Source organism: Nannobrachium achirus (assembly GCF_963921795.1).
Source record: "Nannobrachium achirus genome assembly, chromosome: 20".
NCBI lineage: Eukaryota > Metazoa > Chordata > Actinopteri > Myctophiformes > Myctophidae > Nannobrachium > Nannobrachium achirus.
The window spans coordinates 24,139,693-24,155,273 of NC_137827.1; the positions used below are offsets into that span (position 1 = coordinate 24,139,693).

The following is a 15,581-nucleotide window of genomic DNA, read 5'->3' on the forward strand; positions in this document are numbered from 1 at the left end:
ACGCCTCAGCCTAGTGCGGCTAGGAATAGGGACAACAATAGTTGTAGGAGAGAGATGGCACTGGAGACAGTTTAGCCTTTCTATTCAGGTGCTAGTTAAACAAAGAATGACTGACGTTTCAATCCTTCGATCTTCCTCAGAGTCATGATCTCTGAGGAAGATCGGAAGGTGTCAGTCATTCTTTGTTATACTAGCAGCACCTGAATGAAATAAAAAGGCTGCTCCAGTGTTGTATCTAAATCTGCATTTAGATCAATGTTTTCAGCTCTGAAAATGCAGTGGATTGTTGCAGGATATTACATGAACATCATGTAATGATATCACCTAAGAAAATCTGTCATAAAATGCATGTTGTATGCTGTTGATGTTATATCTATATATATTTATATCTAATTTTGGTGAACATGGGACATTTTTCTTTTACAAGTGAGAAAGAACCAAGCCCCAAAAGTGTGTTGCTATTGAGGCAAAATCAGAGTCTGACAACGAGCATCAGACTGACTCAAAGAAAAGAGGTTGTTGCATGCACTGAACACTGTTTCAATTGATAGTTCTTCTAAATGAAAATAAGCCCATGTTCCTGTGAAACTGGATTTTCGGGGCGCCCGCTGGCCTACTGGTCCAGGCGCATACCACCACATAGGCATGGATGCCTGGCGGCGTCGCCGGTTCGATTCCCGATCCGGACGACCTTTGTCGCGTGTCACTCCTCATCTCTCCCCCATTTCCTGTCAGTCTACTATCCTATCAATAAAGGCATAAAAGCCCAAAAAACAAATCTTAACACAAAAAAAAAGAAACTGGATTTTCAGAGCAAACAAACCCTTCTCTCATTTGATTGTCGGTGGAGCAGTTCCAGATTTTTTCTTTTAGTTTTTTTCTTTTGGCCCCCGTCATGGTTTAATCAAAACACAGTAAACACATAAACAAGCAGCACAGGACGCAGGGTATAAAACACAACAACAGGCCACCTTCAGAAGAACTATGTCTCTCTTGTTTCTAGCTGTAGGGGGGGGCGGAACTGGCCAAGACAACACAAATTAAGTGATTTCCTCTTCTGTTTAACAGTAGATTCTGAGGTCTTCCCACACAGATACAGGTTTGTGCACGAATCACATTAGTCCTGTTGCATGCCATTCCCTCTTCTCTACCTTGTAGAGACCTCTCTCCACTGCACTGTTCAGCAGGTACAGAGTGCCGCGCTGTGAGCTTGTAGACTGATTCTATAAATGTCTTCTAAAAGTTTTTTGAAAAACCCATGTTTCTATCATCAGTGGTTCTCAAACTTTTTCATGACAAAGACCCCCAAAATTATAGGTATTTGGTCCACGGGCCCCCATTTCAAAATAACTTGTTCCAGGGACCCCCAGTAGCAAATATTTGAGTTACAAAGGTATAGATATAGTCAAAGATTTGCAGATTTTGCACACATATTTCATGATTTTTCAAAAATAGCAGATCTACAAGCTCGCAGTGCGGTGCTCGCAGTGCGGTGCCGCGCTGCGAGCTTGTATATCTGCCATTTTTCAATAGCTAAAGTATAAAATAATTCCTAAGTCTTCATTAAAGAATGCGTTGTGTTGTACCGTACCTGTGCTGCAGCGTCTTGTGAGAAGATGAAGGAATTGAGGTGAGACAGAGCGACCACATACAGGACAGGGCACCAGCAGCGCCTCAGCGTCCCCGTCACCATGGAGCGGAAGTAGAGCCGGAGGAGGGGAAGAGAGTCTTCAGGTGGAGAGGTGAACCGCTCTATGGGGACGGGCAGCTGGGAGGGACGAGGAGGACATTTAAATTATTTTCTTTATAATCGATTAAATGAATTCATTTGATTAACTGTTGTTTGCACCCCTAAAACAGATTAAAGTAGACTGCACTCTGTCGAGGTGCCAACTTGCTCCTTGTGCACTCGAGGCGAAGAGCTTTGGAGGGGGAAAAGAGCAGACCAAGTATAGTGAAAGGTCAAGTTTATTAACACTTATGTTGCTATGATTTTTTCTCTTCAATGTCCCACGTTGCCATGGTTACCATAGACTTCCATGTAATTGCGCAATTGTGTAAAAAGTGCACGCCCATGCCTAGATGATGCACCACGTGTGTGCACACTGTTCACAGCTTTCAAACAAAAAAATCCGCTTGGAAATCCGTTCAGGCATTCATGATTTATCAGCCATTATGTTTTCTTCAGATGTAAACAAACATGGCTGCCATGTTTGAAAGAATGGGTTGGTATGGGGGTTAAACATGCAATTTCGCAATCGCGATCATGCCTAATACATTTCTGGAGGTCCAAAAAAAAAATTGATTTTTCTTTTTTTTTCTTTTTTTTCAAAAACGGCCCAAACTCGGGAAACTCGGGGTTGGCACAGCGGTAGTACCTTTTCAAACTCGGGAAACTCGGGGTTGGCACCAGATGTGTTAAGTATTGACTGTTCAAGTGGTTAAATATCTGAAAATACAAATTGACATGAATCCAAAATACACTGATGATTGTGCTGTCAAATGATTAAACTATATGGAACTATTATGGAATATAAAAAAAAAAGAAAAAAAAAAGAAAAAACTATATGGAATCTATGAAAAGGTTGTGGGGGTCCCTGCTTCATCTCTCTCTCTCGACTAAGGCGTCCTTGGCCTGAAAACGTTGAAGACCCCTGGTCTAATGTTAGTCATTCCATCACAACCTGAGAGATCATTATCAACAGAAATTAGCATCACCACCACCTTCATCATTACCTGGTCCAGGGTGACCCCCAGTGATCTGAGCATCCCCACGTGTTCTCCGAACACGGCCAGCCTCATGGTGGCGCTGTACCTCCTCTGTAGCGGCAACAGGACCCAGCAGCCAAACAGCCGATCGCCGAAGGAAACAGCCTCGTACTGGACCAACAGGGCCGAGTAGAGGTCCTGGAAGGAGGCCAAGCCCGGAGGAGGCATGTTGAAGTCCAGGGAGTCAAGTCTGGAAGGTCTGTGTCGGAGAACACATCGGATTGTTTAAAACCCATTCAGGCCTAGAATTATTGAATGCTTTAACCAGTGAAAAATAGCAGATATACAAGCTCACAGCGCGGCACCGAGTGCCGCGCTGCGAGCTTGTAGATCTGCTATTTTTGAAAAAAAGTTGTGAAAATGTGTGCAAATCTTTGAATATATGTATTTTCAAAGCGAACATTTGTAACTCAAATTTTGCTTCTGGGTGGTCCCTGGAACTAGATATTTTGAGATGGGGGTCCGTGGCCAAATAAATATAATTTTGGGGGTCCTTCACATGAAAAGGTTTGAGAACCACTGACATAGTAGTCTCTCAAGAACAGACTTAAGCTGCATTCACACTACAGATATATAGTTGAACGTTTTGCTTGGTAATTCAATGTAATCTCAATGGAAACCAGCTTTAAAGATACAGGCCATCCTGAGAACGAAGCTTTGAAAGCTTTAAAGCTGGTTTCCATTGAGATTACATTGAATTACCAAGCTAAACGTTCAACTATATATCTGTAGTGTGAATGAGGCATAACTGAGCTCCAGTTAAGTGAAAAGGACCTTTTCTTTGACGAAGGCTAGCCAGATTGCTGACACATAGAAACATATCTTTTTCAAAAAGTCTTAGAAGGATTCAAAAGACACTTATAGAATCGGGTCAAAATTCTAATTTTCACGATTTTTCAAAAATAGCAGATCTACAAGCTCGCAGCGCGGCACTCGGTGCCGCGCTGTGAGCTTGTATATCTGCTATTTTTCAATAGTTAAAGCATAAAATAATGATACACAATATAGTGTACCCGTTCTGAATGGGTTAACGATGTCATGAATCATATTAATCCGCCTCTCCTCCTACTGGATGTATGCTGTCCTTCTAAGGATATCTTGAGATAATTCCCTGAGGGACGAAGTGATGTTAAAACGTCTCCCGTAGGAGATGATTAAAGGCGGGGAGTTAAAGTATCTGTTATCTGTTTGTCAAGTATGTACAGCAGTGGTTCTCAAAACAAGTTTTTAGCATGTAGATCGGCTATTTTCACAATATTCATCTGTGAACCCGAGTCACATTAAATGTAATACCCTAACCCAAGTGCTTGTCAGGGTGGGGGTCCCCAGTTCAAATATGTTTATTTTGGGGCTCACAGTAGGGGTGGGCGATATGGAAAAATACAATATCACGATATTTTCCCAAGCTGTATCACGATAAACAAATTCATCACGATTCTTTTTCACATTGGTTTTTTATGGTTATTTTTCAAGTTCTCTCTCTCTCTCTAGGTCGTCCTCAGACGAGCCTTCCATCGTCGCTTCCAGTCATCCCGGTTCTCCATACATCCGGCCAGCTCGCTGGTGCTTTGCGCTCCTGTGTCTGTCTTGAGTACATCCACATATGTACGTCAAGCTGTGTTTACATAAGAAGAAGAAGAAGACAGAACCAAACCGTGCCAGTGGGAGCAGTAGCTCTTCAGAATTTGGCAGCAGCAGTTCCAGTGGCTCAAGTTCAGACAGCGACTCTGATTGAAGGAGCATGTTGGTGTACTATACCTGTTTTGTGGATTTCTTAAATATATATATTTTTTATTTCTATTTGTATTTCATCTATTTGTGAGTCTAGTTACTTGACAAAAACTAGACTCTCTGGGTTCCTTTTGGGAGGTCTAATTGAACTTTACAAGTATGTAACTCTGACAGTATACAAATGTATACTGTCAGAGTTAAGTGGAGACCTTGACATTTTAAAGTTTGAGAACTACTGATTTAGACGCAGGTTTAAATTGAATTCTGCAATGAATCTCTGTATTAACGATTAAACAGGATTTCTTACAAGTCTCCCTCAATTGTATCACGATATATACCAGGGGTCCTCAAATACAAATCTTGAAGGTCCAGAAATATTTTTTTGAAACAGGTCCGGGTCCGGAAAAAAAAAGGCGAAGGCGAAATAAGGCGGATACATTAATACAGTATGTACTGTATGTATGTATGTTTATTATAATCATTAGAATTGTTTATTTTAATTATTATTATTATTATTTGGAACTTTGGAAATCTCAGTTGGAACTGTTACCCCTGCTACCCGATAAGCGGTTGAAGATGGATGGATGGATGAATGGATAATTATTTATGCATGTAGAGTAGGCTACATTATTTACATTTATTGTGTAGCAATAAAACACTGGCTTATAGTTTCATTATTGGAAACTAAAGAGCATAAATGCAATATTAGGCTTGTCGTTCAGAATGGAAAATAAAGTGAAACTTAGCGTGAGGGGGAGAGGATTACTTGACATTCAGTTGACACACGTACTGCACAAGCCAGACTGTGCTGTTGCCTATGTCAAATGGCCAGTCAAATCAGGGTCAACGAGTCATAGTTATTAACCTAACACAGCCTAGGATAGCTGGCAATAATATGCGACGACACATCACATTGTTAAAGACGCATGATCACGCATCGCGAGTTTCGCGACCATTTCTCGTCTAATGCAAGCAGTTGGAGCCTTACATCGTGGATATTAGTGTGTTGCTGTTGTCCTCTCCAATTGAACAGCCAAAGGTAGAAGATCTCTAAGTTATTAATCCAGTGGGAGCAATGGTTTCCAAGAGGTTTTAGCAACTTTTTTAAGGCAGCGAGCGGCATGAGTGTGTGAGGAGGGGAGGGGAGGGGGGAGCAGCATGGAGAGCAGACTGCTTCGGAGGGAAGGAAAACCTTTGATCTACAAGCCCACACCACGTTGCACCCGCGACGCTTTGTGGGCTTGCAAATTGGCGTAGGGGACGGGGTGTGTCTTGTGAGCCTGTGTATGTGTTTGAGCGAATGAGCACATACACACCCACGCACACACAAACACAAATCACACACAGTCAGTCCGATCGTCAGATACAACTGTGCGGAGATTTCTCAGAAATGTGCCGCGGTCCGGACGGAGGTGCGCCTGGGTCCGGACATGGACCGCGGTCCGCCTATTGAGGACCCCTGATATATACGATACCTCTGAAAAGGCATATCGTGGAGACATTGCATCGTCTCAACGATAATTATCACCATATCGCCCACCCCTAGCTCACAGCCTAAAAAGGTTAGAGAACCCCTGATGTACAGTATGCGTGCATATATATTGTACCTGGTGAGCAGTCGGAGCAGGGCCCAGGCTAGTCTCTGGACAGGCCTCTCCAGGAACAGGTCGCTGGAACACAGGAAGATGCAGGACAGACGGGTGAGCTTGGCTATTGGAGGGACCACCTAGAACACAACGTAAGAAATGGGTTTTTAGGGTTGATATCTGCTAATAAATATATAACAAATTAAGCTAGATTTTGTAACCGACTAAACAACCTAAAATTAAGGATACACATACAAAAAAACATAATTGAGCACATTTCAATCTATAAGGCTAAACCTCAGGAAAGATTTAGAGAATATAAAAGCCATTTGAAAAAGGAGTAGTTCACCCCCAAAATGACATTTTTTTTCTATTGCTTAATCACACCATGGAGACTCGAGTTTTCGAATTTTATTTGTGGCATTCCTAAGACAAGAAAAAGGATTATAGTTAATGTACCCCCATTGATTCTGGATGGGGACCCAAATGCATGGGCCTGGATGGGGACCCAAATAAGGCCCTGGATGGGGACCCAAATGCATTTGGTCAGAATCAATGGGGGTAAATTTAGGGTCAAGGGTCAAGTAAATTTACCCCCATTGATTCTCACAGTACTCCTTTAATACGGTATAATATTCAAGTAAAATCGTCCGCTGAAGGCTGCAGAGATGATACGATGTCGATGAAGGCAACTTGTTGTGATTTGGCACTTTAATAAAATTGAATGGAATTGAAGGCGGGACGAGAGATTGTGTTTTTACCCCTGTCCGTGTTGTGTGCGCATTAAGTGCTCAGCTAATCTTAAAAACTACAGGATCATTCAGTGCCAAACCTTTTGTGCACGCTGCCAGTAGGCCAAGGAAGACACTCCTTGATTATTCTTCCAATCCATCAATGTCAACTATGTAATTTAATATTTTTTGTGAATGCATTACCGAAGACCTACCATCCAAGGAAGGAGAGGACTGTAACATCCCCGTTCATAGGGAAGTACTTCTATCGGCTACAAATACAGGTCGGTGTATGCGGGTGGTGACGTCAATGTTTTTACAAAAGAATTCCTCACACTGACGACGACACACAAACAACACAATACAACCAACACAATGCAGATAGACACACCTAGTGAGACACCTTTCTAGTTTTAAATGCTGTACATCAGTGGTTCTCAACCTTTTTCATACCAAGGTCCATTATTTATTCTGTTTTTTAGCCACAGAGTCAGACCACCATTTGATGAGAAGAGATGTAGCCTCTCAGGCCCAAAACGTAGAATATTTTGTTATAGTTGGATAGGATTTTCTCCACAATTCCATGCTGTAATGATGTTGTACGATAGGACTGATATCCGTCAATCAAAATAACAATTCTTCTACATTCTGTAATTGTGTAGACGTCTTGTAAATTAAGTAATGCAGGTGTTTAACAATAATTTAACTCTTGAGAGCGTGAATTTAAACACTCATTTTACACACTCAAGAGGGGTCCATTTGGTTACCAACTCTCCATCATTTAGCTGGGGACCACCTGGAACCCCCTCAAGGACCACTGGTTGAGAACCACTGCTGTACTTGAAAAGTAGATTGACTTCACTGTGGAAAGGGAACAAGTGCGACCACTAGTGGTTCAAAAGGATATTTTCTTCCTAAATGAATGCCTCCTCCACTTACCCAGTGGCGTCAGTTCAGCAAAAGCTAAGGTATGGCAAAATGACTGGTGTCAGACACCAGTCATGTTGCCATACCTTATCAACAGACATGATGAATTTATTTTAATTTCATCTTTTCCCCTGTAGCCAAGGTATGTCAGCTGCCATACCCTGCCATACCCAAATTGACGCCTCCTCCACTTACCTGGAGTGCATCCTCCCTCCAGACCTCCAGCAGCAGCAGCCACTGGAGACAGTGGATCACAGCCTGCAGCGCCCCGTGTGGCAGCTCCTCCACCTGCATGCCACCGCCGTCAGACACCCCCATTCGCTCGTAGAGGCTGACGAGCGGCAGGAAAGGCCAGTCAGAGGGCAGCGTGGGACCGCAGAGCGCCGGGAGGAGCTGGGACTTGACCCAGGGGTTCTGGCCCAGGTGGGCGTCCCGGGACACCAGGACAGTGGGCTCCAGGTGGGCCAGGTGAGTGAGGAAGCAGCCCCTGATGGAGGGCAGCTGGACGCAGGCTTCCCTCAGGAGAGCGCCCAGCGTCTGGACAGAGGCAGAGGCAGAGGGGGAGGTGGAGCCCGGTGCGTCTTCCTGGAGCTTCAACTCTGCCAGCTCTATGGCTTCAGGTCCTCCGCTCCGGCCCTCTCTGCAAAGGAGACATTGACCATTATTCACACGGTGGTCATTTATTACTGTTGTTATTCAGTGTGAGATCTATTTGTCTCCACTCAGGTCTTTCACTAAGGGCGTTGGCAGAGGGTTAAAGGACAACTTTTAAAGGACAACAAAGATGAGTGTTAAAATGTTTTCATTTACTGCTTTCTATCGTTTTAGCCATTTTAGTATTTTGATTTCAGTGGGTGGGGGCATGCGTAAAAGTGGCTAAATATGTCTTTTTAGACACAATAAGCTGACAATGTCTTTGTTACTATTTACAACAGCCCCCATAAGTCTCATCTGGCCATGAAAGATTGCTGTGCACCTTGGGAATAGGCTTATTGTGTCTAAAAAGACATATTTAGCCACTTGCATGCTTTCCCCCAACCTGGGGGCATGCATGCAAATCAAAATCGTTAAAATCACTAAAATGATAGAAAGAAGTAAATGAAAACATTTTAACACTCATCTTTTCTTTTCTCTAATGACTATCCAAAATATGAACCCTTGTTGTAAAAAAAACAAAGTTGTCCTTTAAGTGGCCAATTTAATTGTGTAAGTGTAGTCTAATAATCTTGCTTTAAAGAAAAAGTATAAAAGGTCACTTTGAAATCTTTTAGACCATTATTGTTAACCCAAAATGTACAATTTTAGCAATATATAGCAACATCGGTTTTTCAGAAAACTCTAGTGTCACTTTGTGCCACACTGAGAGCTTGTACATCTGCTATTCTTGAACATTTGTGAAAAGTCTTGAAAGTGTTTGAAATATTGGGAATAATTTTTCATTTAACACAAATCCTTTCCTCTGGGGGATCCACGGCCAAATGCATATAATTATGTGTCTATGGCATGAAAATGTTTGGGAACCACTGATTTAGAAGGCATTTAGGCCTAGAATAATTGAATGCTTTAACCAGTGAAAAATAGCAGATATACAAGCTCACAGCGCGGCACCGAGTGCCGCGCTGCGAGCTTGTAGATCTGCTATTTTTGAAAAAGTCGTGAAAATGTGTGCAAATCTTTGAATAAATGTATTTTCAAAGCGAACGTTTGTAACTCGAATTTTGCTTCTGGGTGGTGCCTGGAACTAGATATTTTGAAATGGGGGTCCGTGGCCAAATAAATGTCATTTTGGGGGTCCTTCACATGAAAAGGTTTGAGCACCACTGACATAGTAGTCTCTCAAGAACAGACTAACTGAGCTCCAGTTAAGTGAAAAGGACCTTTTCTTTGACGATGGCTGGCCATATTGCTGACATAGAAACATAGGTTTTTTCCAAAAATCTTAGAAGGATTCAAAAGACACTTATAGAATCGGGTCAAAAATCAAATTTTCACGATTTTTCAAAAATAGCAGATCTACAAGCTTGCAGCGCGGTACTCGGTGCCGCGCTGTGAGCTTGTATATCTGCTATTTTTTTATATTTAAAGCATAAAATATTGCGTCATAATGTGTTCAAGCCTAAATGGGTTAATGGGTTAAAGAAGGTAAGGGATGAAAAATCTAATAATTATGTGAATGTAATTTTAGATTTGGCTGTTTGAGGTGGGACTGCATATGACCAGAGTTAAAATTAACTTTCAAGCTGGCCGCCGTCCCTGTTTTAGTACCTGTTCACAGACTCCACACTAATCAGACCAGCACGGCAGCCACATCTCTAAGCCTGCAGAAATATACTGTTTTGCTCTTTAGTGGAGGTAAGAAATTAAAGTGATCATAAGACCTATTCCAAACAATATCTAGTCAATTAGGTAGTGAGTAATAAGTACTGGCGCCGCGGTTCTCAAACATTCTCTTTCAAGCACCTCCAGTTTGGTATGCGACTATGCGTTAGGGACAAGTACCCCTATAACTCAAGTGTGTACAAATGGGATTTGTACAGTCTCAGAGTAAGGTTCCTAAATATACATCAATTATCTGGTGCCCAGTGCAAACCACATCATCTGGCAACCTTCTCATGGGTACAGGCCAACATTTTACAGCGTCTTGCTTGATGTCAAACGCCTCCAACTGAACACAGAGACTGTGTGAAACAGAAACTCACGATATGAAGTCCTTGCTGAAAACAACAGTGGAGAGGAGTTCATGGGCCAGGTATTCGCTGCCCGGCAATAACCACGGCAGCAGGACAAGTGCCACCTGGTGGTAGAGAGGGGAATGTCTGGCCACTTCTGGTTCACCAGGAACCTGGGAAAAGAGATAAGAAATAAGATATAATTCAGAGTATGCTTACTTAAAACCTTATACTTTATCTATAGGGTGTAACTAGATTCTCAAGGGCTCTAATAGTAGGCCCCAAAAATAGCCAATCTACAAGCTCACAACATGTCCTGTTGCGACCCGTTGTGAGCTTGTAGATCATCTATTTCCGCCAAACGTTCCCCCCAGAATAGGGATGCTAGGGTTCATGTGGTTAAGGCAAATGTTTGCTTTGTCAACTTGTGGATTAGAACGAGGCAGTAACAGCTTCTTCGGTTTAGGTGGGGTTACAAGGATTGCTCGGGGCAGATACCAGTCTGTGTGCCAGGCGTAGCAGCAGGTACAGGAGGTGGTGTTCGTGACGAAGGAGCCAGACGCTGGTGTGAGAAACAGTGGGCGTAGCCTGACCACAGCTACGAAGGTAGCCAATCACAGGTTCTGAGAGGATGAGGCCACTGAACTAGATAGTGAGAGTAAAGGGAGAAAGGAAATTACATTATTTGTTAATTTCAGTTATCAAAGTCATGTTCTACATCCACCACAAGATGGTGGCATATTTCCCATTAAACGTATCTAATGATACCACCTCACATCTATATACTATAATTTTGCGAATGTCTGAGTGAGTGAGTGTCTGTCTGTCTCAGCGTTTCTCCTCGGTGGCTGGAGCAATTGATCTGAAATCGCATCACCATCAGCATATGAACACACCTGACATAACTGTGAAGCCCATTTGTCACTTTCACAAATCGTATGCTGTATATTAGCATTTTTATGCTGTATCTATATCTATTTAGCCTACAGTACCTTTTGTGACCACACATGTTAAGGGAGGGGCGCTGTTGTTCAAGCCATTAGCACAATCACACACAAACCCCCACACACACACACACACACACACACACACACACACGGGGGGGGGGGGGGGGAGGGGGGAGTGTGTGTGTGTGTGCAGGCCATGCACAATCACACACAAACCCACACACACACACACACACACACACACACACACACACACACACACACACACACACACACACACACACACACGGCGGGGGGGGGGGGGGGGGGGGGGAGTGTGGTGTGTGCAGGCGGGCAGGCGGGGGGGGGGGGGGGGGGGGGTTCTGGCCCTGTTACAGATGTTGTCCAAAATCATGCAGATCGGTACACAGTATCTCTGTAGCCGTTAAATGGAACGGGTATTTCTTACATTGATGCTCCTACATATTAGCATGCAAGCACCAGTTAAAGTTACTTTCCATCCCTCATATACTGTGTGCACAGTGCACATCCCATAATCCACACACTGCACATCATTTCGGAGCTCATATCTTTGAACGGGTAAGGGCTAGTGATAAATAACAAAACAAAATGACAATGGGAAGAGGATTATTGATTGATTATTTTATGCTTTAACTATTAAAAAATAGCAGATATACAAGCTCACAGCGCAGCACCGAGTGCCGTGCTGCGAGCTTGTATATCTGGTATTTTTGAAAAATCGTGAAAATGTGTGCAAATCTTTGAATGTATGTTTTTAAAGCAGACATTTGAAAATCCTTCTTTCTATTTTCAGATGGGGGTCCGTGGTCAAATACATACACATACACATAATTCTAGGGGGATCCATGGCATGAAAAGGCTTGAGAAGAACCACTGACTGATAGAAACATGGGTTTCTCAGCAAACTGTTAGCATTTAGAGGAAGTTTTTAGCCATTTTTCAGGCCTAAATGGGTTAATTCCTCAAAAGGACATACTTTGTGGGGGAGACCCTTGTGGATGCCTGTGAGAGTGTCCAGCAGGAGACCCAGGGCTGTGAGCAGAGGGAAAGGAGATGAAGGGCCAGCCAGCCACCGGCCGTGCCTCTGTGGACAAGCTAGACCAGGCAGGCTGGGGATGATCTCTGGACCAGGAGGAGCGGACTGAAGGTTACACACTATGGAGCAAGACCTGCCAGAAGAAAGAGAATGATTCAAACAAGTGTACTAAAAAGTGATTTTAGCGTGCAATCCTCGCTCAATTTGGAGATTCGTGTGGGGTAGACATAGAATAATAGGTAATAGAAAATATATTTTTTAAATGTTTGCCACGCATACTTGAGGTTCTTTATGAGGTTTTCCACGGCGGCGTGGGACAACAATGGGAGAAGAACCTCTGTCGTGAGCTGCTCCAGTTCTTGAAGAGTCTCTACTGGCTTGAAACAATTCTGCACAGGAATCACAAGGCTTATATTAGTTTACACTCTGCAAGAGATCACAAATGTCATGCCGAGCCTATCCAGACAGATGTGTTGTGTACATCACACAATTGCACCATGAGGCAATTAATCATGTCCTTTGAATTAAAAGGTCTCAGAATTCACTTTATTTGACTGAATAAATAATTCATGGCCTGGAATAGGACAGCCCACCAGTCACTCATTCACCACCCTGATCTTGAACCACAAAGATATAAATGGTATCCAAAGTGCTTTTCCATTCCCAAGCGACTGCTCTACCTCCTAAGCCACTGCCTCCTCTAAGATATGCTGATTCTAATTAGTTTGACTCAGGCAGGGTGTGATTGTTTAAGTCTGTCAGCCATCATCCAGCCTATGGTTATCATTATTGACCTGTGCAGTACAGGAGTTTACCATACTTTTGGTAGGGAGAAAACGAGATAACCACGCCCCAAACTCATTTTTGAAGCTTGTGATTGGCTGAACCGGAGGTAGGGAGCGCTCCATTGTGTTCACTTGGACCGTGCAGAGGTTAAACATCGGCGAGGTGTCACCTAAACCTAACCTTAACCCTAACCTCAGTAAAACTAACGCTGGTGAATGCTAACCTGGTGAAATGCTAACCTGCCGACGCTGGTGAGTAGCTAACCTGCCGACGCTGGTGAATGCTGGGATCGCACGCCTCCGTCATCTCCACCGAAAACCGAGCGCTCTATCCTGTTTCCACCCTACAGAAAGTAAACTCGCATGCAGTGCAGTACCTGTCTAGAGAGCTGGTGGTAATATGCCTCGGCAAAGACCAGATACGCTGGTATCAGGGCCAGGCTGCTCTCTCTGTAAACCGGGTCATCAAGGCTCTTCACACAGCCCTTCAGTTGTCCCATCAAGGAGGGCTGCAGGCCGCTCACGTGACCCCATGACACTGGAGGAGGTGGAGGGGCCTCAGAACCTTGGCAACTGTAGCGAAACATAGAAGAAAGTTGAGGTTTTAAGACCGGGAACGCATTATTACTTTGACCATTATTTTATGAATTGACTATTAAAAAAATAGCAGATATACAAGCTCACAGCGCTGCGAGCTTGTAGACCTGCTAACATTTGTTCAAGTCTTTGAATATGTTTTACCCGATTCTATAAATTCTAAATCCTTCTAAGGATGTTTCTACGTCAGCGGTTCTCAAACCATTTCATGTTTGTATCAGGGACCCCCAGAAGCAATTATTTGAGTTACAAATGTTCACTTTAAAAAAAGATATATTCAAAGACTTCCACAAATTTTCCAGATTTTTTCAAAAATAGCAGATCGACAAGCTCGCAGTGAGCTTGTATATCTTCTATTTTTCAATAGCTACTGTAAAGTATAAAATAATTCCAGGTCTTAATGGGTGAAACAAGTGATTCAACGGTTCATTCAAAGGTCATTATTTCCTCACATAATGCATCTATCCTTACCTGACCATGCCAGCCTGCAGCTCCTGATGGCAGCCCGCGGTGTGTGTGACCTGCGTGAGCAAAGAAAGTAGGGCCTGGATCCTCTGCAGCTGGAGGGCAAGCAGTGGGTCTGAGGGGAGCAGCGTTCGGTGGACGGACTGCATCACCTTGACCAAGACAGGATACATGTCTCTGTGGAGACAGAGGGTGGAAACACTGAAAAGCACATAATGCCAATCTAGCAGAGGTGTAACGATACACGATATGATACGATGATTTAACTATTTTGCAAAGATATTAAATCTGTGTGAAACGTGTCAATAATGCAGGTTCTTTAAGGGAAAATGTTATTATTATGGATATAAATATTATTATGGATTTTCGATAGAAATGTGTACATTTTCAATGCCACATTTAGCTACTATGTCCCTAAACCTCACATGAAATGTAGCCGCTTACAAGCTATCACCTACGAAAACAATGATAGCGAGCCGGCAGGTTTTTTGCGACCAGCAGAAATGATTTCTTCGTTTTATCAGACCCGTTCCATAAGGCTCAATATCACCACAGGTAGATAGCTATTTCAACCAATTAGATTGCTTCGTCGGAACTACCTCTTGTATAATTTGCAATACCTAACCATAATGTAAACTTCCCTTATTACCTTAATGTAAATACTCCCATTACCATAATGAAAATATGCCCCATTACCAGACTGTAAATAACACCACTGTTCTGAGGCAGAAGCTTAAATTGCTCTTTCCTATACTTGAAAGAAAATATGGAAAGCTTACGCAAATGATCATCATCTAGGCAAAGTTCAACTTGATGTGGATGTGTCTCCCTACTTCTACTACTTATTCTTTTTTTTTTCTTTTTAGGTGGGCTATAAGGTTGTGTCATCAATGGTGAAGGGGAATGAATGAAATAATAATAGGAAGCAACCTACCGGTACTTGTTTATGATATAATATTTCATCACGGCAGTTTGCGACTCAAATCCCCACTGAGCGATGCTGCTAGCATTTTCTGTGTGCCCAATCCGTGTGTGCGTGCAAATGTGCTAAATGTCTACGTAGCAAACGTACATGTATATATTACAGGCCTGTCCATAACTGGCTGCCACAGTCCACAGTCTGTAAGCCTCGGTGGTGACCATGAGCGCCTCAGACTGCTCCAACAGCAGCTCCCTGGGCTCCGGGGTCAGCAGGCGGCACAGCCGCTCCCTCGCTCCCAGAGAGTTCAGCTAGGGAGAAACAGCAACAAGAGAAGCTGTGGGTGCCTGATGCTTTACCACAGCGGTCTTCAACAGGGGGGTCCGGGACCCCTAGGG

The 15,581-nt window shown here is 43.3% G+C and overlaps 1 protein-coding gene across 3 annotated transcripts in view; it reads right to left on the reverse strand.

The window, feature by feature from the left end:
• rpap1 (RNA polymerase II associated protein 1) overlaps positions 1 to 15,581 on the reverse strand; it is a 29,439-nt gene that overhangs the window by 2,631 nt on the left and 11,227 nt on the right. For all 3 annotated transcript variants that reach the window (XM_080750087.1, XM_080750085.1, XM_080750086.1), the window contains exons 15-25: positions 15,337 to 15,494; positions 14,271 to 14,441; positions 13,580 to 13,775; positions 12,697 to 12,806; positions 12,358 to 12,550; positions 10,912 to 11,058; positions 10,444 to 10,586; positions 7,940 to 8,384; positions 6,108 to 6,226; positions 2,737 to 2,968; positions 1,592 to 1,768 (exon numbers count right to left, since the gene is read on the reverse strand). In XM_080750087.1, coding sequence (XP_080606213.1) covers positions 1,592 to 1,768; positions 2,737 to 2,968; positions 6,108 to 6,226; positions 7,940 to 8,384; positions 10,444 to 10,586; positions 10,912 to 11,058; positions 12,358 to 12,550; positions 12,697 to 12,806; positions 13,580 to 13,775; positions 14,271 to 14,441; positions 15,337 to 15,494 — 2,091 coding nt within the window. The remainder of the gene's footprint in view (positions 1 to 1,591; positions 1,769 to 2,736; positions 2,969 to 6,107; positions 6,227 to 7,939; positions 8,385 to 10,443; positions 10,587 to 10,911; positions 11,059 to 12,357; positions 12,551 to 12,696; positions 12,807 to 13,579; positions 13,776 to 14,270; positions 14,442 to 15,336; positions 15,495 to 15,581) is intronic.